This window comes from Candoia aspera, chromosome 2 (genome assembly GCF_035149785.1).
Source record: "Candoia aspera isolate rCanAsp1 chromosome 2, rCanAsp1.hap2, whole genome shotgun sequence".
In the NCBI taxonomy this organism is placed as follows: domain Eukaryota; kingdom Metazoa; phylum Chordata; class Lepidosauria; order Squamata; family Boidae; genus Candoia; species Candoia aspera.
Window position 1 is genome coordinate 232,286,213 of NC_086154.1, and position 26,028 is coordinate 232,312,240.

General features: G+C 37.7%; 1 protein-coding gene across 1 annotated transcript in view; it reads left to right on the plus strand.

The window, feature by feature from the left end:
* The window catches only part of FCHO2 (FCH and mu domain containing endocytic adaptor 2), an 86,922-nt gene extending 61,156 nt beyond the window's left edge, over window positions 1-25,766 (plus strand). Inside the window, exons 17-25 of the mRNA XM_063295506.1 lie at window positions 1,487-1,590; window positions 1,691-1,820; window positions 4,077-4,188; window positions 5,189-5,344; window positions 14,177-14,309; window positions 17,414-17,613; window positions 20,823-20,887; window positions 21,965-22,129; window positions 22,852-25,766. Coding sequence (XP_063151576.1) covers window positions 1,487-1,590; window positions 1,691-1,820; window positions 4,077-4,188; window positions 5,189-5,344; window positions 14,177-14,309; window positions 17,414-17,613; window positions 20,823-20,887; window positions 21,965-22,129; window positions 22,852-22,874 — 1,088 coding nt within the window. The 3' untranslated portion in view covers window positions 22,875-25,766. The remainder of the gene's footprint in view (window positions 1-1,486; window positions 1,591-1,690; window positions 1,821-4,076; window positions 4,189-5,188; window positions 5,345-14,176; window positions 14,310-17,413; window positions 17,614-20,822; window positions 20,888-21,964; window positions 22,130-22,851) is intronic.
* Window positions 25,767-26,028: the final 262 nt, after the last annotated feature.

Consider the following 26,028-nt stretch of genomic DNA (forward strand, 5'->3'; position numbering starts at 1 on the left):
CTTGGAAGGCTTCAAAGCCTCACAAGAAGGCTGCACTTGATTTGGGCAAGGGACAATCACATGTGGCCTTCTTGTGAGGCTTTGAAGCCTTCTAAAGCCTTGCGAGAAAGCTATAATTTAGACAAGGCTGCGTGTGGCCTTAGGAAACAGGCCTGGTGCAGCCAGCAGTTATCTCGCAAAGGGCCAGGTTCAGCGAGCCCCAGCAGCAGCAGAAGGAAGATGATGGTGAAGGTCAGCTAGAGACAACGGGATGAGCAGAGCCCAAGGTGGGAGGGCTAGCGAAGCCCAGGGCAGCCAAAAGAGCAGAGATGGGGGGGAGATAGGCAGGTGGGGGGAGTTGCAGAGGAAGCAGTCCCTTACCTTACAGAGGCTTGGGGCTGGGAGGATCCCAACCGTAAATGGCTTGGATCAGCGTGGGTCCTCACCCAATGACAGGTGGAATTTGGTTAATGATGGCAATGGGGACTGCCAGGATTGCTGTCACTAAGTGATGCTGTGCTTTACAACCGCGTTATTTTGCGCTGGAAATTCTGGTCCCAGTTACTGTTGTAACTCAAGGACTTCTGTAATTGTAGATTACAACTTTTTGTAACATATTTTGTAATGTTATTGAAATGTTTCTGTAAAGACTTATAGAATTAATGATTTAATTTTTGCTGAGAAGGCAGTACACTAATCTCTTCATAATCCCTGTGTTCCCTCCTACTGCAATATTATTTGGCACAGGTCTTTTATTTACAAAATAGTTCTTTATCTCCTTGTAGCATGTCTTAAGTTTATTGAATAAATGACATTGGTATGTCAGATAAAGGAAATTCACTAGTAATTAAGAAACAGATTTGCTGGCTAATTTGTTGAGGTATTGGTGGTGGTTCTCACTGTAACTTTTAAACATGGTATTCTCTCCTTTTAAACCTGTCTTTTGATAAGCTCAGGCACATGCCATAACACTGTCAAGTACCACTTCAGATACACTTTGTTGATTGTCAGCGGTAATAGTACAATATTGATGAATAAAGTGAAGAATACCTGTATTCTTTTCTACCAGTTTCAACAATAAAATATTTTGTATACTATATTTCAAAACTCACGTAATTTTATCATTACATGAATTATCCTATGTATGTGTAACCATTTCTGCAATCTTCTTATGTGATTCATTAAAACTGTTTTATGGATGCTTTGAATATACAATAGCTATATTGTATATTGTATGTATGTGTGTGTGTATACACACACACACACACACACACACACAATAGCTATAATGAAATTCTTCACAGTTCATAAGCTATGGATAATAATATTTAGTTATATAATACCAGCACTGTGGTGACTATGGCTGAGCTGTTTTTTAATGAGGCTGCTTTTGGACTCTTAAAATGCTGTTAAATTAATCTTGGGTTTAAGTATTTTGTTAGAACATTTTGCCATTATTTACTAATTAGTTGTACAAACAGATTAATATTCTGTTATTGCCTTCCAGGAAGACCAACAACCCCTCTCTCTGTAGGAACATTAGTGCCTCCCCCAAGACCAGCTTCTAGACCAAAGTTGACTTCAGGGAAACTCAGTGGAATTAATGAAATTGTAGGTGCATTACATCTTGACTCCAATGATCTTTACTTCTCTGATCATAGCATTATTAATTTGAATGCATACATTAATGTTTTTGAATTCCATTTGTTAGCCAAGACCATTCAGCCCTCCTTTGACCTCCAATTCCAGTCCACCTCCATGTGCCCCTTTGGCACGTGCAGAGAGTTCTTCTTCAATATCATCTTCGGCTTCACTAAGTGCAGCAAATACACCCACAGTTGGTAAGTTATGGTCTGCCATGATAACCTTCACATTGTTTTTAACTTTTGAAAAAGCCATCTTTATTATTTATTTATTACAAAGATTTACTGTATGTTCCACCCAATCACAATGTCTCAAGGTGGTTTACAGTCAAATGCATAACGTAACATCCAAGCACCCACCCATCCACCCAATAAAACCAACATCTCATAAATCAAAAACTATCACCACAATTAAAATCAATTTCCAACTAAAAGGCAGGCAGTTCCTATAGCTAATAGGGTGATAGTTGAAACAGGACTGAGATTTTTTATTCCCAGTTTTGCAAAACAGTAACTGCAGGACCTGAAAGACAACCAGGTTGATTTCAGGCAGTGCTACTCTTCTATCTCCACCTAACCAGATCTCAATGATACATACCAAATCTGCTCATTTGACCATCACTAGATTATATACAACCTTATTGTGGATGGACATGGTGTTTTCCAGGAATGGCTAGACACCAAGGCTCCCAACAATTCAATCACTTGGGCTCAGAATAGGTGTTACGTGTTCAGTTAGACTAACTTTATGTATCAGTGAACCCTATATGAAGGTCTGGTAACAGTTAGTGACTGACATATACAAAAATTCAAAAACTCTGAAAGGAATTGAATGCTTTTTCACAGAACTGTATTTAAGATGGCAGAGAGAACCTACCCACAAATGAGTTCCATCCTTTAAAACCTAATCCCCAATACAATGCAGAGTAAGAATACTGCAAAGATAAGCAACGCCAACAAATACACAAGATCTACATTCGTGTGTTTAATATTACATCCAAGATTTGTGTTCCTTATCAATTGTTGAAATGTATTTATATTCTAAAAGTGAGAAGATAGAGCAATATGTTTCTCTATGTTCTAATTAGTAATTTTAAGGATTGAATTTATGGATTTTTTCCTTAGCTTTTCACCCTCTCATTTGTTTGCTGTTATTAGCATTTGTTCTGCCTAGCTGCAGGGTCCACTTGTTTTCTGCTGTGCTTGCGTTAAATAATATAACAAAGCTACCTATGCATGGTGTGAGAAGGGGTTTTTGTCATGATCACCGTTGCGATGCTTGTGACATCGCAACGGCTCGCATGACAATGCAGGGAAATGGGTACCGGGCGGATTAAGGGAAAAGGCAACTAGCTAACAAAAGAGAGCAACAGGTGCTGGCAACAAAGTATTGACTCTAGCCGGAGGCGCGGAAGAGAGAGATACAATGTTGCAAAGAAGGTAATTGACAAGGCCAGACCACGAGGCACGCCCGAGCTGTCAAAAGATTACGAACCTGATCGCCCGGCAATGAACCATCACCGGCCGGGAAAACAGTCAAGGAAACGCCCGAGGCACAGGAGGGGCTCCACGACCCCTCACCTACCGGCAACGGAACCAACAGGGCTCGGGGCGCACCCGGAGTAAGGAGGGGTGGAGCGCTGACCGGCGCGGGCTATTTAAATCTCGTTCCGGCGCGCTCTCCTCACTCTCAGCTTTTCTAAGGGCATGCATCCTATGCTCAAATAAAACCAGAACCTAAGCCTTCGCTAGCATCTGTGTTTTTACTGGGTAGCAGGCAGAGCCTGACAGTTTTGTTTTCAGCCGGTGTCGCAGAGCCTGATGCTGTTTTTCCCCATTGTGTTTAGTTTAATTTATGTAGTTTTTTAAAGTGTAATATTACTGACTTATTAAAATTTTATTGGTTTGTTATACTTCACTAATAAAATATAGAATTAATGTAAAGAAATATATGGCTTTATAGTGTTAATATGGAGATAGATAGATATCTCCATGTTAACACTATAAATTAAATTTAAACATGACATTAGGGAAGGTGCTATCTCTAAAAAGAGACTTGCATCACATGTAATAGAAAAAGGTCCACATTTTGCAACTAATACAAGCGCCAATTGAAAACCACCTTATTTCATTATAAAACTATTTCTTGAGGAAAAAAAACATTTCTATTTATAGTTTCTTCACTGTTTATATTATGTTTGACCTTACTTTGATTTTGGAGTTATTAATACTGAGCTCTTTTTCATAATTGCACGCAGTAACCCTAACTAACTTTGATAAGGCATTTTTTAAAGATTTATACGCACTGAATTTCAGTTGCTTAGTGCAGTATTTTGAATTCTGCATGACCTTATACATAATACTTAACAGCAGATGTCATGAAAAGTATAACTAAAATCATCCAAAGGTATAGTTAATATTGTTTAATTGAAGCTTATACTTTATGTATTCTAGGAACTTCACGTGGTCCTAGCCCTGTCAGCCTAGGAACTCAGGATACATTGCCTGTTGCAGTAGCCCTAACTGAATCTGTAAATGCCTACTTCAAAGGAGCAGATCCCACAAAGTCAGTGAAATAGTAATTTTATTTATTTATTTATCATATTTTTATCACCGCCCATCTCTCTCATACAGGGGACTCTGGGCAGTTCACAATAAAACAGTTCATTTTGATATAATAATTGATTCGATATAATAACAATTTGATATAATAATTCATTTTGAATGTCATATTTTACATTGAAAAAAGCAGATAAGATTTCCTTCTTAGTTTAGAACAAAATTTGAAACTTCACTTATTGATATATTTCAGTAAATACATTAGTGCCTAGTGTCACATTTTTAAATAGCTATTGTATTTTGAGCTTGCATGATTATTGCACTATTTTTATCTCTTTTGCTAAACTATTCTGTAGGCCTTTCAGTTTTACTTTTAAAACATTACTTCTTTTAACAAAATTCCACCAAATGCATTTTATTTATATACTTATCATGGACTGGACCTCAAGAAAAGTGACTGTCCATTCTATGGAACTTTAATCAGTCCTCTCCCCAAAATTCTGACCAGAAGTTACCCATGTCATCTACAATGAAGGTTGTGTTTGCATGTTGTATTTGCTGGACTGAATGCAAGCGTTGGTAGGTTGTCTACAGTGTTTTTCAAACTTGACAACTTTAAGATGTGTGGACTTCAGCTCCCAGAATTCCCCAGCCAACATATACCTTTCCCCAGAGGTGTAGAATGGCATTTGCAGGAATTCAAGTTGGAGCATTTCCAAAGGTGGTGACTCTGCTTTGGATGCTCAGCATCTCCTGAAAGTAAGGGGTGGCAAAGTTGTTCTGTGCAGGACTATGTGAAGAACACCAGCTCCCCATTTTGTTTCACATGAATTCTACGAGATAAGGCAGGGAACCAAGCTCAGTAAATTAAAAATGGCAGCTAATACTTGCTTCCAGTTTAAGTGTATAAACGAGTAAATGTACAGTTCAAATCCAATCATATATTTTACTGTGTGTCCAGTAATTAGCTGTAAAAGTAACATTTGCCTTTTCACATTTTTCTCTAGATGTATTGTGAAAATCACTGGTGATATGACAGTATCATTCCCAAGTGGGATTATTAAAGTCTTCACTAGCAATCCCTCTCCTGCTGTGCTTTGCTTTAGGGTAAAAAACACAAGCAAACTAGAGCAGATTCTTCCAAATGTGCAACTTGTGTACAGGTTTTGTATCTTTTATCTATTATAAAACTATACACTTTATTACCTTTCTATTTTTTCATTCTACTCAACCTACAAAATATGTTTTTTTTCCAAAAAATACCCTTGTGTTTTTTGCATTTGTTTAAGTTTCATAATTTAATAAAAATGCCTTTTGTAGTTAAGGGACTGATTAAAATTAACTGTCATTAATTAATTATATAGAGGTATATCATTTCAGAAAACCATTCTAAATAATTTTAATCTATCCTTGAAAAGCATGGTCTGATACGTTATGTCATGTCATGTCATGTCATGTCTCTTCAACTTGAAATACTTCTGGAGAGGCTTAAAGAATAATTCAAACATTACAATGCCTGATCTCAGGCTTATAGTTTCAAAAATAACTAACATAAAATGAAAAGGAAATTGTGGGGGAAAAAACCATTTATGAATCATGTAGATCAGATGCTTAAGTGTTTTCCTTTTCCTTTCTTGTAACAACTGGATATATAATGCAAATGTAATTCTCTCATTGTTATAATGCTCCTAAACATTATTGCTCTTTGATTTAGTTAATTTTGTAACTTCTTGTAGACCCATCTTTAGTATTCCCTTTTTCTTTTCATTTGCTCGACACAAAACACATTAAATCCTGACTCCCTATAACCAAATCTAAAGCTTATATCTTGATCCCAGAAACTCTTTTTATTCTGATTTATCTGATTAATAGGTACAATATGAGCAGCTCTTCATATTTGATTGAAACCGGTATGCAAAAGCCACATATGGGAGTGATTAAAACTACTGCCTTACGCTAGCTGCCTCTGTTACTGGGCAACATGTTAAGGGAATTGTGTAAAACATAATTTGAACAGCATTTATTCTGAAGTACATTTGATTCTTTCGTTGTGATCTCTATGGCATTACGTGAATGGGTGTATACCTGTATAAAACCTATGTCAGGAACCATTCAAAGCTAAGGGATTTTCATGGGCACTACCGTTTATTGTGACTGTATAAAGCAGTTTCAGCTTTTCCTCTTTGTTGTCTTTGAGCCACCACATTAGCAGAGATTTAGGAACTTTCTCAATATTCATCCTGAACTTCCTTTGAGGAAATTTCCATAGGACTTGGAGGAGAAAACTGTTTCCTTCCTCTTTATGTTTTGCTTCTATAATTGTAAAGAACATGGTCTTCAAGATTGTCATTTCAACTTTCAGTTGCATCCTTCCAATAAGGCCTTTGGGCCTATGGCTGAATGCTCATTTATTCACAGATGTTTTAGTTACAGTAGAAACTTACTACCCATTAATGGCCATTCACTTTACCTCTTGTCCCTGAAAGGTGGTCACCTTGTGGATTCTTGTGTGGACTGAAGTTCACTAAACAGGAAAGAAGGAATCAACCCTACTCTTGGGATTTATCATGGGAGAAAATGCTCTGGACCTCAGTGCCTACATACAGGCCTTGACACTAAGGCTGCTTAGGGCTATTTCCTCATTTTAACAGCACAGTTGTTTCTGTTCAAGACCTCTAAGATGGGCTTTCATCTGCCATCCCTTTGCTAATCTATGACATTGTTACGTGTCCTACAAGACCAGAAAGTGCCATAAAATAGAAAAAATTACCATAAACTATATTCTGAAAGGTTGTCTCAGCTCTGAGTATGCTTGCCCCATTCTGTTTACTGCTGCCTCCCTTGTCTGCTACTTCTTGACTGTAGAATGCTTCATTGCTATTACAAAAGTTGTAGACGGTGAGCTTCCACTCTTAGGCTTGGTTTGGAGGGAATGATAAGACATCAGTCTCCATCTCAGGTGATAATTAAATGGTAACCTATTCCATCTTCAGCAAAGGATCGTTACCTTGTCGTGGTGCTGGAGCTTGAGCACCTCAATGATGCCATGAGCTAAACCATGAAGGGCCACCCAAGACGGGAAGGTCATGACAGAGAGGTCAGACTAAATGCGATCCCTGGGGAAGATAATGGCAACCCACCCCAGTATTCTTGCTGTGAAAACTAAATGGATCAGTACAACCAGAGATATGTCGGTATACCATCGGAAGATGAGACCCCCAGCTCAGAAGATGGTCAAAATGCTACTGGGGAGGAACAGAGGATGAGTTCAACTAGCCCCAGACATGATGACGCAGCTAGCTCAAAGCCGAAAGGACGGCTAGCGGCCGACGGTGCTGGTGGTGAATGGCGAATCCGATGTTCTAAGGATCAACACACCATTGGAACCTGGAATATAAGATCTATGAGCCAGGACAAATTGGATGTGGTTATTGGTGAGATGTCAAGATTAAAGATAGACATTTTGGGCGTCAGTGAACTGAAATGGACTGGAATGAGCCACTTCACATCAAATGACCACCAGATCTTCTACTGTGGACAAGAGGACCACAGAAGAAATGGAGTAGCCTTCATAATTAATAGTCAAGTGGCTAAAGCAGTGCTTGGATACAATCCAAAAAAACGATAGAATGATCTCAATTTGAATTCAGGGCAAGCCATCTAACATCACAGTGATCCAAATATATACCCCAACCACAGATGCTGAAGAAGCTGAAGTAGAGCAGTTCTATGAGGATCTGCAGCACCTACTGGACAACACGCCTAAAAAAGACGTTATTTTTATCACGGGAGACTGGAATGCTAAGGTGGGCAGTCAAATGACACCTGGAATTACAGGTAAGCATGGCCTGGGAGAACAAAACGAAGCAGGACATAGGCTGATAGAATTTTGCCAAGACAACTCACTCTGCATAACAAACACTTTCTTCCAACAACCTAAGAGACGGCTTTATACATGGACTTCACCAGATGGACAACACCGAAATCAGATTGACTACATCCTTTGCAGCCAAAGGTGGCGGACATCTATACAGTCGGTAGAAACAAGACCTGGAGCTGACTGTAGTTCTGATCACGAACTTCTTCTTGCACAATTTAGGATCAGACTAAAGAGATTAGGGAAGACCCACAGATCAGCTAGATATGAGCTCACTAATATTTCTAAGGAATATGCAGTGGAGGTGAAGAATAGATCTAAGGGACTGGGCTTAGTAGATAGGGTCCCGGAAGAACTCTGGACAGAAGTTCGCAACATTGTTCAGGAGGCGGCAACAAAATACATCCCAAAGAAAGAGAAAACCAAGAAGGCAAAATGGCTGTCTGCTGAGACACTAGAAGTAGCCCAAGAAAGAAGGAAAGCAAAAGGCAACAGTGATAGGGGGAGATAGGCCCAATTAAATGCAAAATTCCAGAGGTTAGCCAGAAGAGATAAGGAATTGTTTTTAAACAAGCAATGTGCGGAAGTGGAAGAAGACAATAGAATAGGAAGGACAAGAGACCTCTTCCAGAAAATTAGAAACATCGGAGGTAAATTCCAGGCAAAAATGGGCATGATCAAAAACAAAGATGACCAGGACCTAACAGAAGAAGAAGAGATCAAGAAAAGGTGGCAAGAATATACGGAAGACCTGTATAGGAAGGATAACAATATCGGGGATAGCTTTGACGGTGTGGTCAGTGAGCTAGAGCCATACATCCTGAAGAGTGAGGTTGAATGGGCCTTAAGAAGCATTGCTAATAACAAGGCAGCAGGAGACGACGGCATCCCAGCTGAACTGTTCCAAATCTTGCAAGATGATGCTGTCAAGGTAATGCATGCTATATGCCAGCAAATTTGGAAAACACAAGAATGGCCATGAGATTGGAAAAAATCAACTTATATCCCCATACCAAAAAAGGGAAACACTAAAGAATGTTCAAACTATCGAACAGTGGCACTCATTTCACATGCCAGTAAGGTAATGCTCAAGATCCTGCAAGGTAGACTTCAGCAATTCATGGAGCGAGAATTGCCAGATGTACAAGCTGGGTTTCAAAAAGGCAGAGGAACTCGGGACCAAATTGCCAATATCCGCTGGATAATGGAAAAAGCCAGGGAGTTTCAGAAAAACATCTATTTCTGTTTGATTGACTATTCTAAAGCCTTTGACTGTGTGGACCATAACAAATTGTGGCAAGTTCTTAGTGGTATGGAGATACCAAGTCATCTTGTCTGCCTCCTGAAGAATCTGTATAACGACCAAGTAGCAACAGTAAGAACAGACCACGGAACAACGGACTGGTTTAAGATTGGGAAAGGAGTACGGCAGGGCTGTATACTCTCACCCTACCTATTCAACTTGTACGCAGAACACATCATGCGACATGCTGGGCTTGAGGAATCCAAGGCTGGAGTTAAAATCGCTGGAGGAAACATTAACAATCTCAGATGTGCAGATGATACCACTTTGATGGCTGAAAGCGAAGAGGAACTGAGGAGCCTTATGATGAAGGTGAAAGAAGAAAATGCAAAAGCTGGCTTGCAGCTAAACCTCAAAAAAAACCAAGATTATGGCAACCAGCTTGATTGATAACTGGCAAATAGTGTGAGAAAATGTAGAAGCAGTGAAAGACTTTGTATTTCTAGGTGCGAAGATTACTGCAGATGCTGACTGCAGTCAGGAAATCAGAAGATGCTTAATCCTTGGGAGAAGAGCAATGACCAATCTCGATAAAATAATTAAGAGCAGAGACATCACACTGACAACAAAGGTCCGCATAGTTAAAGCAATGGTGTTCCCCGTAGTAACATATGGCTGTGAGAGCTGGACCATAAGGAAGGCTGAGAGAAGGAAGATCGATGCTTTTGAACTGTGGTGTTGGAGGAAAATTCTGAGAGTGCCTTGGACTGCCAGAAGATCAAACCAGTCCATCCTCCAGGAAATAAAGCCAGACTGCTCACTTGAGGGAATGATATTAAAGGCCAAACTGAAATACTTTGGCCACATAATGAGAAGACAGGACACCCTGGAGAAGATGCTGATGCTAGGGAGAGTGGAAGGCAAAAGGAAGAGGGGCCGACCAAGGGCAAGATGGATGGATGATATTCTAGAGGCGATGGATTTGTCCCTGGGGGAGCTGGGGGTGATGACCGACAGGAAGCTCTGGTGTGGGCTGGTCCATGAAGTCATGAAGAGTCGGAAGCCACTAAACAAATAAACAACAAAACAACATTCTGATAATTTCTCTGAACCCATTCCACCACTACCAGTTTTACTTAAAGCTGGCATACTTGGCAGCTATCAGCATCTATAAACTATTTCCAAATAATTGGGGATATTGGCAAGGTACAAGAGAATAATGTTTCATCTTTCAGCAGCTTTCCCTAAATGTTGTTGTAGTTGAAGCAACTCCATTTAAGTCTTACACCCCAACACACCTGACATCAACTGACAAAGAGAGCCATAAATTGGATGGCTGAACTTTGTTTTAAAATTGCCAGTCATCATATCCATATGGCCTACTATTAACATGTTTTTTGTGGGAGAAAATGTCTTCATTTCTCTTTTATCTCCTTGACAACAAGAAAGAGGTAAGTAGTGTATTTCTTACTGAGCATATCTACTCTCAAAGCAGCAGATACAGATAGTTGAACATTCAGAGGACTATAGTTCTATCATTAAGTTGGTTCTAAGTTAAGTTTTGTTGTCCTCTGCCACATGTGGCTGTGTGCTGCCGATTTATCTCAAGAGGCTTGGATTCAGAAATGAAAAAGCACATTCTCGTGAAATGGTGGTTCTCCTGTTGTTTCACAACATCAGTGGAGGATGCAGGTCTCTGTCTAATCTGAGATTAAATTATTTTGTCGGGACTAAAATTCCAAATGTTTGCTCTTCCATCCCCCTCCTTCATTATGGAGATTGTAGACTTCAGTGATGCCTATCTTCAGATTGTTACTTGAAGACAACATATATTACTTCATTTTGGTATCAACACCATATCAGTTTTGTGTTCCTTTTAGCTGGATTAGTATTACAGTCTAAGAAGGATCTAAAATATGATTAAAAACTTCAACCATAATTAAGTTGCCTAGTTTAGTAAGTATCTGTCTCTTTGCAGAAGGACATCTAAAGCATTACACATTTCAGGAAATTAATAAAGATGCCTTAATTTTAAAAAAAACCCTGCACATATTAAAAAACACTTTCTGTAGGTCAAGGAAAAAAAGAATTTTAATTTAACTTAAAATATTTCTCAGGTATTAAAAAAATGAAAAACTAATATTTAAGAAAGAACATTGATCACTGCAGCTTTCAGATCAAAGACTTCTTTAGTCCAGAATCTAGAGATACCACTGGAAAAAAAAGTACAATGTGCTCTTGTTTAGCTGCCAAATAAGCTTAGTTAAACAACATGTGTTTCTGAATTGTTTGTGGAGGTAGCTCTGGAGAAATAATATACATCCTGCATTACATTCTGAAGATGCAACTTGCAGAAATGCAGAATAGGATTGTAGATCTTAAAAAATCTCACCACAAATGCAGAATGTGATTCCAAAGGATTGGGTTTCTGTACTAAATGGAAATGGAAACCCACATGATCAGCAGTTTCAGTGTTCAGCTTGGATGCCAACTGCAATGAAGAAATCTCACATATGAATTTCTTCATAAAGACTTCTAAAGACTGGTCTTGCTGAGCATTGTAAGGAATTTTTCAAAATTATTTCTACAAAGCAAACCCTGTAAATGGGTTATTTCATCTTGAACATCTCAATTTATTTTAACATTGTTTCAACATCTGTGGCTTGTTTTCCTCAGAATTTCCAAGCTGGGTAATGCTTTTTTTCATCTGAATCAATCACTAAAGCTTTTAACTTCGAATTTTCTGATCTACAACATCAAGCTTGAGTCACCTCCCAAAAGTTTTATTTCATTATCTCTGCAGTTGTTATCTGTACACATTCAGCCATTCTAAAAGACCATAAATCAGGAATTAGAACTTTTAAAGCTATAAGCAACTCTGTGTATCCTTATGTCTGTCTGACTTGTTTCTCTTTTTGGTCAGGAATAAATTCAGCTTTCAGCTATTCTCCAGCTTCAGCTCTGAGAAACTGTTCTCCTTGGAGAAAGAAGAGGTTGATGCTTGCTTTCTTTGTCTTCTTTGGACTCATAGAACAGTAATTTAAGCAAAGAAAGACATTTTCTACTTCTCAATTAAGCATTCAGAGATTAGAGAGAGACCCTTAAACTTAAGAGGTCATAGATAGAACATTGCCATACCAAACCAGAAATCTCCAAGACTGAACAATCCTTGCAATCACTTGTCTAACACTCCTTGCAGCGCTGAAAGCTTTGAACTTGTACATCTTAGATCATTTCAGACAGTTCCATTGCAGAATGTCATGATAGTAGACTTTAAAGACTTTTTTGGTGACAGTCATGCTATCGCAAAAATCAGATTTTGCATGTAGATCAACCATATTTACAACACCATAGAGAAGAAAATGTTTTGAGGCTAGAAATTATCTTTCTGCCCAAAGTAGCCTTGGAATTTCATGTAAATCAAGTCAGTTCTGCTACCATCTGTTCCCTCTCTTTTTTCTGACATTGAGTAAGCTTTCCTGTCTTGGACATCAATTGCATGCTTTCCATCTGGACTGTAGTAAGGTCTCTGTCATAAATAAACTCTGCCAGTCTCTGCATTTATTGCTTTGCTTTTCATGACTGAAGGTAGAAATACCTGCTTCTGCATAATAGTTTGCCAGGTAGATTCAAGAAACCATCACTTTTTCATATGAGATTTCTAAGACTTCTTCAATGTAATAAAGAACAGCATTATCTTCTGTGAGTTTCCTCAACTTTAGTAACAAAGCTGCATGTTCGCAACCATGTATGTTCATCATGTTTATCATGCCAGAGTTGGTACATTCTTTGGGTAGCTATTTCTTTGTACACCTGCCATGCTCCTGAAAGTTAAACTTGCTAATCATTTATATATGTGGTGCTCAGGGACTGTGGTAAAGAACAGATTATTCACCTAATAATTTGAAGGAGTCATCTATAGATGCATATGACCCACTTTCCTTCCCTGCAACAAGTCCCTGTCCTGACAAAATGGTTTGGTCCCAAAGAAGTGAGGAGAATAGCCAGAATTACCTCCTACATGCATGGTGAAGCATTTTTTCAACAAAATCCTCAGCTTTGGAAGATTCCTGATACAGGTTCTGCATAGGTACATACCCATTTACATGAATGCAGTATAACATGGAAATAAGCCTCATATTGGTACTTAATACTTCAGTCTCTATTAAAATGAGATATACCATAGAGGAATACAGAAGTAATACATTGCCACAAAAATTTCACCACAGTAATTGAAAATGATTATTCATATTTATTTATAGTTTTTATTAATAATTGAAAATTAGAACATAGTAATACTTAAAATGTGCTCTTAAATATTAAAAATGGTTTGCATATACTATATTATGGTCCTCTGACATATTTCTCATATTGGAGAACAAGTACTGAAGTGCAGAAAGAGTACAGATCGTATGGTGAGTTCATGGCAGAAAGAACATAGACATGAAGAACTTCAAATTTGTAACTTGGTCTTTTAATCAATATACTGTACCAGTTCTTAATAGTTACCTTAAAACAAATATCAAAACTGTAAGTTCTACCTCAGAATCATATTCATAAAAGCATAAAGTTGGGCTTCAGTTGATATTCAAATATATAAATTGGATACAAAGAAATAGGAACAAGAAAAATGTGGAAGAGTACAGGCAGCACAGCAGTCGCTATGTTTTATAGCAGCTTTTTCTGTTAGTGTAAAAATTTGTGCATATTTAATGTTATGATATTAAACAGAGTTCTGCTGCATGGTATAAAAACATTATGTGCTTTGTGCATGTAGGATTGGGTAGTAAATGTGTTCTTAATCTTTCAAAGTATTACCAATGTGTAAGATAAGTTTTTAAATAATCTGTTTTCATCCCTACATTTTGCACACAGTGATCCATCACAAAGTGATTCCAGTACAAGGGATTTTTGGATGGATATGCAAGCTGTTACAGTCTACCTCAAAAAGCTATCAGAGCAGAATCCTTCTGCTTCTTATTATAATGTAGAAGTTCTGAAGTATCAGGTAATTTTTGTACTTTAGTGTTGGGAGTTGAAGATCTTAACCAGTCTAGATTGTATTTTTCTTATGAGAGAAAAAGGATTTATCTAATGTAGTTAATTTCAGCATTTTTAAACATCTTAATAGAAAACATTTACCTCTATTTTTATGGGAATTTTTTAAACATGTTCAGAACTACTTAAGTGGCAGATAGCAGCATGAATTACCACCCCACCTACAAAGCATATGAAAGCAGCAGATATTTACTTGGCTTGCTGTCTGCCTTGAAGAAATAAGCCTATTCAAAAAATACAAGAGTATGTACGCAGAGTGCACACTGACACAAAACTAAGCAGATCAAATAGACTCTGCATTTTTAAATGTACTTTGAAAACTTAATCAGTCTACTTAACTAGCTAGTCAGCATAATCAACCAATCAGCTTAACCAACCAAAACTTCAGCAGCATAGAAAATTGAAAATCTTTTTGATGGTTCCTAAGTTACTTCATTGAATTTGGGAAGGAGCACACTCATTGCATGTTCTTTCTGATGTTGGGCTTCTGGGTGCAACCAACAATCAAGACAATATTATATTAGTAGCCTTAGCAGGGAAGGTACCATCTGCAGATTGAAGTAGGTAGAGGGGATTCTGTCATAAGGAGGAAGTAGCCAGAGGTACTCTGGGAGCCAGTATCTTCCAGCATGCTGATAAGCTATCATCCAAAGCTGTCATCAGCACCATATCTCACATCATGTCTGATACCTTTGGAATATTCTGTTGTTTGCTCACTTTACCCTGTGCTTCAGGTATCTGTTGTGCTTGGGTGCAGGTGCATTGTTGCTAGTCAGTAGCATGGGTTATCTTCTGTTGCCAAATGTAACAAGAATGGTTGGATGATTCCTGAGCAGATGCTTAAGAATCCCTAACATCAAAATGTTTTTAGTGCTTTCTTGCTGATCTGTACTTCATAATGCTTGCAAGCAGCATAGCAGGGGTCTTCAAGGTCCCTAAGTATCTTTGTGCTACACTGCCTTCTGACTTGCAGCATGCCTTCATTGGTGGTGGTGAGTTACTTGCTGATTCTCTGGGTCACCAACATTGGCAGCTGTGGACTCAGATTCAATAAGGACCAGTTCCTCCTCCTCTTGTTACCCTCAGCCCCTGGGCTGTTAACAGAGGAGAGTGGGCTGACATGGCAAAAAGTCATCATGATGTTGCTTCTACTTCTGCTGGAGGGAATGCCAACTAGTAGTACCACCCCTCTTAGAAAATGCTCCATATACCATCAGCCTCTTGGCTCCCTTTACCAGCAGATCTTGCCCTCCCTACATGTATGGCTTGGGAAGTGAGATTTCCATACTGGGGAGAGGATGGAGGTAATTCTCTAACCCCTAAACTCCAGGGAAAATCCATAAAGTGGCAGAATCAGAAAAGGAAGCCTGAGTTTAAAACAAAAGGCTAGAATAGCACTGCTATCTGTATACGTTGAGTACTACGTAATTGGAAGATTTTTTTTCCTGAATAAGAAAGCACAGTATTTTTGTAGTAATGAGAATATTTTTTGAACTGTAAAAGAAGAAGGGGAATTTAAAAGAAGGGGCAGCAGAAGAAGAATCTCTTTCCTTGCCAGTCTGTATAATACACTGTTTTAAAACTATATCCAAAAGCACAGTAAAAGACTTCTGAAATAGGATATAAGTATATAGCATTGTCTGATACAGATAGGCAGCCAGATACTAACTGTAGTAATCCACTCCACTCACAGTTGTTTGACTGATCACAGCACCCAATCTAAATTAGCAGTAGACTCTAATGGCTCTCCAACCCTGAGTTGTATCTTTATGTAACCATAGCATTGTCGCAGCACCCCAAATCTATCCCTATCACTTCATTCAATCTTAGCAAATATTAGCAGGGATGTATTTATCAAGCAGTAAGCCTGATGGTTTGCTACAACCTGTGGTGGAAACAAAAGACAAATTAATTAGAAGCCACAAAAGTCCAGTTATAGCACACAAATCAGCATGGAAGGTTTGACCCTAGCCATAACTGCACCTCAGAGTAAAGCTGAATGCACAAAAATGAGTTATCCAGCTGTTTTCAGTGATCATGTGGTACACATTATTTTAGGTATTCTAGGATCCTAAGCTATTCAGGGTTTTAAAGATAAGAACATTTTGAACTGAGTCTGGAAAGGATTAACAGCTGCTAAAAAGAAGTCAGATGCTCAAAGAATCCTGTTAAAACTATTAAAAATACAACCAGTTGTATTTTTCACTAATTTAATTTTCTAAATTCTTTCAAAGATAGTGCTACATAGAACTGTTCACAGTAATATATCCTTGAGTAACTAAGGCATCTGTGAGCATGAAAAGGATCAATTAGTACACCAACCTTAGCTGGGCAAAACGTTCCTAATCACAGCTGCACTTGGGGACTTCCAGAAGCAAAATTCAGTACAGGAACATTTCAAATCTATGAATTTGACCTTTTGAATGGAAAGTGCAACCCCCATAAAAACAGGTAGATCCTTCTTCACCAAATGTACAGACCTGTTGACCAAAACTGCATCCACCTTGACAGCATTTTGTTTCCATTTTTAGTCCATTGGTAACAGTAGTTATTCAGAACTATACTGTGAACACTTCAAGAAAAAGCAGAACCAACAGTGCTCTCAAGTCCCTTTCCAGGCTAGATGGCCAGAAGGGCATCAACAATAATTAAGAGTACTGAAAGTTGCTGAGAAATTCCAACAGATTCAACAGAATCAACAAAAGATGAATCAGCACTCCTCTTTTCATGTTCCTGGTTTAATCATTTCCCAGGGCAATCAAAACTATTAGACCGCAAAGATCCTGCTTTGAAGCTTACAATATTTAACCATTTCCTATTACATGGCATTTTTTTTGTAAATAATTCCAGTCTGAGGCATTTAACAGTACTCCTCTATTTCATAGTTATTAATACCAATAATGGAAACATTTCAAAATATGTATTTTTGCAAAATTAACTCTAATAATAATTGGCTTTTTAGAGGCCAAAAGTATATGAAACGGAAAATGAACTTTGGAAGTTAAGGGATTTTCAGGACTGATCCTAAAAGTTGTTATTTTATTATTTTCAAAGGTGTCATCAAACGGTATCCAGTCTACACCTCTGAATCTTGCCACATATTGGAAATGCAGTGCTAGCACAACTGATGTAAGAGTTGATTACAAATACAATCCGGCATCTATGGCAGTGCCAAGTATGCTATCCAACATACAAGTCATTGTACCAGTTGATGGAGGTGTAATAAATATGCAATCACTTCCACCAGCAAAATGGTAACTTTTTATTATTGATACTACATTAAATTCATGTTAGGATACTTATACTTGTCCTATCTTCTAAAACTATTTATGAAATGCATTGATTATTGGTTCTTGAAGCAGTTCTCATAGAAATGAAAAAGGGAAGCTTTGGGAGACCAATGGGGACTTTATGATGAGGGAGGTATGACAGAAGTTAGGCTGATACACAATAAGAAATTTGCTGCAGGTCCGTTTCTGGTGAGCCCCTGCCTGAGTACCTAGATACTGAATTGTGGGATCCTTGGCCACCTCCTGCTGCTAGTTAAGCTAGAAGTCTTATTCTGTCTGGAATAAGACTTCATTCATCCATGATATTGTGGGGTATAAACGGCCCTATTTGGTGTATATAGTTGAAACCTGGTTGGATCATGGTGGGGATGTTGCTCTTCTGGGTTTTAGGTCTTGCAGCAGCCTAGGCATGAAGGGTAGAAGTGGCAGTGATTGCTCTTGATACCTTACTGTGATGAGATGCGCTACTCCAGTGGTGCATGGATGCAAAAGAATGTAGACCTGGCCTTGGAAATGAGGAAGAAATTAGCAAACCATTAAGGGGGGGACTTTCAGACTACACAGTCCTGAGAAGTCCTGATAGGCTTTCAAGATTATTGCCAGCCCTTTGAGGTAGGCAAGGTCAAGAAACAGGCATGGCAAGGATTCCAGTAATCTTTTTTTTTTATTCTTGTAGGGTAGAATAACAGAATCTTGAAAGCCTGCCAGGGTTTCACAGTGGGGCTATTTTGAGTTTCTTTCACACATTCTTTCTCAGGACTGAGTAGTCTTTTCTGAAAGTCCCCCCTTAACAATTTGATCATTCCTTCCTCATTCCCACTCCTCTCAATAAATGAGAGAGCCTTTATGTAGCACTGGGCTGTAAGGGCAAGTTAGGGTGATTGTTGGTGTACTATCCAATTCACTACCCAGCAAGGGACCTTTCTGAGTTCTTGGATCTTATCACAGGACTGGTGGTGGAGGTTTCCAGGCTGTTAGTGCTGAGGGACTATAATATCTTTGACCTTGGGTAGGGTCTAAAGGTGATTAAGATTCCACGGCAACCATGGCCTTGTCTTAAGTTATCTCAGCCTGACTCATATGGGTGGTCAAGTGGGAGACCTTCTGTTCACTTCAGAGCAGATGGTGCTTGATTGGAAGGTGGGGGATGTTGTCCTCTGTCCCTTGCTGTGATTAGATCACTTTCTTGTGAAGATGCAAATACTGCTATTCTTGATCTTGGCAAGAGAAATGAATGAATTCATATGGTCCACTTGGATGGGCTCATGAGGGTGTTGGGGTGGGGTCTTAACTATCTGAATGGAACCTTTTGGAATAGAACTTGGGATACAAAATTTCCTGAATGGTCTCTGTAATTTAATACCAACGTGCTCCTTGGTTTACCAAGGAGCTCTAGGAAATGAAACTTTGAAGAGATGCCTAAAGGATAGTTGGAAAAAAACACTAAATTTGATGGAGACATGAACCCATATTAAGGCTTTATACTACAACAATAAGAGTGTCAAGTGTTCTTATTGCCCCTACAACCTCACACCCAGTGGCCCTGTTCTCATTACTTGTTCCCTTTTGGGAAGAAACTGATGGAACAGTGTTTCTGCTGGTCACTGTGATGTTTGTGAAATCTTCACAGACAAAATTGCTCACATTCACTCAGAGCGGAATGCTCCTTAGGCATAATTGAGACTGGAGGTTGGTGTAGTCTTGCAATGTTATTTGGGAATTGAACTTGTAGAACTGAGGAATAGGATTCTCTGTAGTACGAGTAGGCTAAATCTATGCCACTCTAGGCTTATTTGGGCTCTTGGAGTGGCGGATGGTGGGGCGAGGTGTCAGAATTGTATGGCTGGACCCAAGAGATGTTGACTGCTTTTGGAAGAGGTGTTGAATGCTTTTCAGAGGAGAGGGTGTAGCACTGCCTTTTGGTCTCGAAAAAGACAGTGAGGTGCTGTCTCTTGAAGAGGTCATCTCTCAATCCAGCTATACTTGAAAGTTTTTACCTAGTATTAATCCTCCCTTTCTGAAAAAGGTGTTAGAAAGTATTGGGGAAATAGCTATAGAGATTCCTAGATGAAGTACATTACCTGGGTCCTTCCAGTCTGGATTTAGATCTAGGCATGGAACAGAGACAGCATTGGTCCCTTGAGGGTGAGAGTGCTACCCTCTTGGACATTTTGGACATCTTTGCAGCTTTTGATACTATTGACCATGTTCTTATTGGACTACCTGCAGGACTAGGAGTTGGAGGCACTGTTTTGCGGTGGTTCTGCTCCTATCTTAGTGAGCAGTTTCACTTAATAATAATAATGGGAGATAAGCAGTTGAGTTTATGGTTACTCCAGTGTGGTATGCCTTAGGGTTCAACTCTTCCCATTACTATTTAACATTTGTATGAGGCTGCTGGAAAAGGTCTTCCACTGGTTTGGAGTGAGATACCAACAGCATGCTGATGACACTGAATTACATCAATACCCTAGCCTGAACCAGAGATGCTTTGGAATTCTGAGCTGGGATCTGGAGGCTGTGAGGGCCTGGATGGGCCAAAACAAGTTTAGGTTCCATTTCAGCAAGACAGAATTACTGTGCGCAGAAACATCCTGGCTCATTGGTGGCCCTGGTTATTGCTCTGGAAGGGATCACCTTCTCTCTGAAGGAGCCAGTCTACAACTTGGGGATTACCCTGGACACATGGCTCCTATTGAAACAGGTGGAAGCATGGCCAGTGTGGCCCTCACCCAGCTAAAGCTGGTGCACCAATTGCAGCCCTATTAAGATTGTGAAGCCCATATCCACATTACCACCCATTTCAACTATATTGGGCTGCCTTTGACCATGTCTTAGAAACAGCATTAGTGCAAAATGTAACAGCCAGGATGTTAGCAGGTAAGAACTATTTTGTCATATAACACCAGATTTGGTTGTTTCATAGGCTACCAGTTAGTTTCTGAACCTAATTCAGAGTCTTGGTTATCACCGAAAAGCCCTGTATGGCCTGGCTCCAGGTTACCTTAAGGACAATCCCTTCCAGGTAGAATATCTAATATCTGTCTGAGGCTGGAGTCCAATATATACTTGCTTATCATTATGCTTTTAGTTGCTTGAAAACTCACCTAAGAGAATAGATGCGGTGTAGCAGTATGGAGAACTGCCAGATACAATTTTTTTTTTCCTTACAGGAACTCAGAACAGATGAAAGCTTTGTGGAAATTAGCTAGTATTTCAGAAAAATCAGAAAATGGTGGTAAGAAGAAATATTTTAAATTAACTGTTATAAATAAGAAAACTATGATTGGTGTTTTGAGTTGGACAAATAATCAATTAAAAACTAACATAGTGTCCTGCAGCGCCCTTGTAAATTGTACTATATATTATAATCAATGTATTATTTATTATTTGAGGGGCCTTTTAGAGAGAAAATATCCAAATATATTCTGTATAAGGAAACATAAATAATTGTTTTTCTCCCCAAATAAATATTTTATGATAGATTTTTCTCATCAACACTATCATATTTTGCAATATCAAAACTGGCATTGAACCATATTATCCAATTTTTGCTTTAATTATAGTATAATAAATTATGAATAAAAGTACATACTATATTGAGTTGCAGAAAAATAATAGTTTTGCCAACCTATCTCAGTACAGAATAGCCTTAACAACACAAGGGGAAAAATGAAGTAGATTTAGGCTACAGTCAATTTAGAAAGAAAGGTATAAATGCTTTGGTTCAATATATTAAAATGAGATCTTCTTAAGCATGTGAAATGGGTGTGTAGTGGATCAACTGAATAGACATTTGTATGTCAGTTTTGATCTGAGATTTATACACAGATTAAATCTATGTATATGCATGTGTGTTTGTATGTGTGTGAGCCATAAATAGTCTCAGATACTTAAAAGAATTCAAGAACAACTGCAACTCCAATTAATACAAATGCCAATAGAAACATGAGATCCTATAGGAAATATATGAAATTACTCCAATTAATTGAATAGTCTAGTAAATTAACAAATTATTGTAAAATGACACTATATTTTGGTATAGAAAAATACGTAATTATCAATGCATATGATATCATCAGTTTATAATAACAGTGTGTGTTAAACTCCAGCCACTATTATGCCTGCTGTAATAAAACTGGCCGATAATGAAGAATTTTGTGGCACTTTGAACATTAAAAGAAATATTATTGTATACATTTTTGTGGATCTTTGTTTTTCCTGTATTATCAGGTAATCATAGTATCAATTGTATTACAGTATCTGTGCTAATAAGCAAACTCCTTTATTATTTTATTTTCTCTCCCCTGAATAGGATCTGGCTCCCTCAGAGCTAAATTTGACCTTTCGGAAGGACCCAGTAAGCCAACAACACTTGCCGTGCAATTTATCAGTGAGGGAAGCACTCTTTCTGGAGTAGATGTTGAATTAGTAGGCACTGGCTATCGGCTTTCCCTAATTAAGAAGAGGTTTGCCACTGGTAAGAAGGATAATGTTCTTCTCAGGATAACCTATAGAGTTAATTTGCAATGTCTGACAATCAATCAGTATGTCATTAGTGTTTATAGCAGTCAAATTCATAAAAGTAAAATTTTTGTTACGGGTGTGTACAGCAAATTAACTCCATAACCCTGTTATCAGTTGTTAAAATGTGTTCTGTTTTAACAAGAATCTGTATACTAATTTTTCATCTTGGTTAAAAATATGTTTTTGTGGATGTAATGTATGTTTATGTATGTGTAGACACACGCACAGAGGGAATATATTCAACCTTTAAAAGTCCACAATTTTTGTCTGACTTTCGGGACCCAGCCAAGTACTGTAGTTCTCTGCCCATTCTTCTGGTTCATTTAACAGTTCTGTGCCCGGGAAGACTCTCTTCCTGTGTGAAAGGGCAACAAAGAGCTTGGCAGTTGGGCCTTTCATGATGAAGCACACCAGGTTCCTTGGCTGCAACCAAGCAGTACCCAGCCTGTCTTCCATCCTTGGAGCCAGGGAGGGAGGGTTGGGGGGCGGGTGGCAGGAATCATGCAATTCTTGAAATCCCAATTTTAGGAGGGAGGTTAGGGATCGTCACGATCAGAGGACTGAAGCACACAGCCCATGATAGCAAAAGAAATACAGAAGCTTGGTTTAAAAAAGTATTTTTCTATTAATGTTGTTTATTAAGATAATAACTGTGGAACTTTTTATGTCTTTCAGGACGATATATGGCAGATTGCTGAACAGCCTGTTAAGAAAAATAGTCTTTTCCCCTAATGAAATAAGAATTTTTGTTCATTCTCTTACTATCTTTCCAACACTATTTTAACATGCATTAATTTTTGAAAATACATTGCATAGTTTTTGGAGTTTATACCTGACAAAATGCACTTTTGAAAATAAGTCAGTTTAAAAAATACTCTATTTTGAAATAGCACTGAAGTAAACTCCAACTGTATAGAAAATCAGTTGCAATACTGCGAAAGAAGATACTGAAATACTTAGTAGTAATGTAGCCTCAGAGCCAAAATAGCAGTCATGTGTGGTATTTAAAGTGTGTGATGCTTTGTGATACCTTAAACAAAAGTATATTTTAACTTTCTATATTACTGAAGTATATTTTTCAGTTTCGAGTATTGCCATTCCATAAACAGAACAGTGGCAAAATATTTTTTGTTTTCACTCTTGTATGTTCATGTGTCATACCTTGTTAGAGATGTCTATAAAAATAACTTTATTTCCATACATCATACATAATTAAAAGACCAGTGTTTTATAGGAGATGGTTTTTAAAAATGTAAAGTGCAATGTTTTTTTAATTGCAATGTACAACAGAGTTATTTACTTCTGCCATTAGTTAACGATGGGAGTTGTAATTTTAATTAATGCTGTAGATTATTTATTTTTATATGAAATGTGTAATGTTTGTGCCTTTTCAAAACTGTGCCTGTCAAATGTTTATGTGCTTCTCATTGCTTTACCTTTTTTTCATTATCTAGATCTTCCAAACAGTAAACTTGATGCAAATGATCTTCTGCTTGCAGAATGGAAGAATCACTTGTGTTCTACAGTCTATGCACCCCTCAAATTTGCTAGGGAGGCTACTTAGGACTTCTCATGCACATTTCAGGGGGGCATGAGGCATTTCAAGTGAGAGGGAGAAGCCAATCACCCACTACAATTTCTGTCACTGCAAGATAGGCACAATTGGATATAACCTGGTATTTGGAAATCGAAACATAAAATAACTATAAAATAGCCTTTAAAATAACTTCTGTTGGGTTAAATGCAATAAATGCAGCCATTACAAAGGAAACTTTTTAACTCTTGTCAGTTAACATTACAGTATCAAGATTTAAAATATCACCAAAGATGTGGAAAATCCTGAAAGTATTAAATTTTAAAATAATAATAATAATATATTTTTAAAAGTGCAGCATTCCCTTTGCTAGCCACAAAAAGCTGAATTTCACATGCTTTCAAACATACAGCATGAATGTGGTGCTTGTGAGCAGTCGTGTTGTTTTAAAGGTCTGTTTTGAGTAAAAATGATTACCGATAGTAATTTCAACAAACATTTTATGGCCACATTAGGTAGAGAGGCAGATAATAGCCATAAAAATGAAAGTGACCCATTTAGATAATTTTAATACAAGTCCTGTTTTTAGAACTTACGTCTTATGCTTTTAAGACATTAATTGCAAAAATCAAAAGTTATTGGGGGCTGGTGAATATATAGTCAGCAGCTGTACCAGAGATTAAGTACTTTTCTCAATTCCAGTTCCTAACAAAAGGTTATATTAAAATAACTAATTCAGTGTACAATACTTCTGATGGGTAAAATAGTGGATTAATATATCAGTGTTCTATACAGCTAGTAAATTTTGATGAATCCTAAGCACACTACAAATATAGCTATATGTGTTCTATTGACATCAAAGGAATTTATACTCAGGATAAGTGAAAAAGCCCTTTTCCCCCTTTTGTGGGACCATTAAGCGCCTACAAAAGTGGAGAGAGAATATCAGTGACTTTCAGGGTGGGCAAAATCGGAGACCTAAAATGTGGTAAACTTCTTTTTAAAGATACATGGATCAATTATTTTCTTCTGCTTTGCTTTTAATATCAAATAAAACTTTTGCCATCACTTCATGTGATAGATATGCTGCCCTCAGCAGCCCAACAACATTCATCTGTTAGTGGGATATGATGTCTCTCAGAAAGATACTACATTGTGATGTATATTTCTCTGGCACATTATTGGGATGGGGAAAAATGGCAGCTAAGCTTTTTTCCCTTCCTAAGAAAAAAAAAGCCACTTTATATTTGATGGTCAACTCTGGCCTGTCACTCAAGGTTCTTCAGTCTTACCTTTTTACCAAAACTTAATCCAATTGTAGATGTTTTCACACATACATAAACCCAAATACTGAAAAGCTTGAATAATTCATACATTAATAACTGATTATATTGCAATCAAAAAATTACTTTTTACATGCTGGCATTGTTTCAGAAAAAACTAAGATTCCATTAGAGCACTACACAGTTAATTTTTATATTGTAGAATGATCATTTTGATGGAATTATTAGAATTTTAACTAAAATTGGCATTTCAAATGGTGCAGACTTTTAATGGATTCTTAATTGTAATCTGCTAATGCATTACAACTGTCTGAACAGTTTAATACCTTAGTTTTGAAAGTCATTCAGTTTTATCTTCCATTTTAATCATGTATTCTTTCTAAATTAGTGCTAAATTTCAGCACTTTCTAGCCTTACTACCAAATGTTCTCAAATACACATACACAAAGGCTGCAGGTTATAATTTTGAAGCCATGCAACTTTATATAGAATTTTTAAAAGAAAAATCTGTATCTAAAGATATGGATGTATATAAATAAAACATATCTGATGAAAATTTCATGTAGCAAGCTGGATCTTGCTTGTTTATAAAGAGATCACCTTTGTAGCTGCCTCTTGGGAGAATTTGTAAACCCAAACCTGAAGGGTCTTCAGTTTCTAAAAATTGTAAATTAGAGCAATATAAATCTTAGAGAAATTGTAAATACATCTGATCTTTTACAAGATGTTTTAAAAATTGCACCTATAATAAACATGTAATATATAACTTACAATCTGATTGTTGGTATTTATATGCTATCATAGATTATCCTCAAGCATTCTGTGGGCAGTCTTTCGATAAAGTGTAAGATTTTATGAACAAGGTGATGCATTTGATTCTGCTTCACCATTAGAATTTGTTCCTTTTCTACCATCAAGGCCACATATTATATCAAGTACTTTCCAAAAAGGTTGTGAAGCTGTAATCCTGCTGATTTCCATGAAGTAGGTCCTAAGGAAACCACTGAGACTTACTTTTGAGTAAGCTGATTTAGA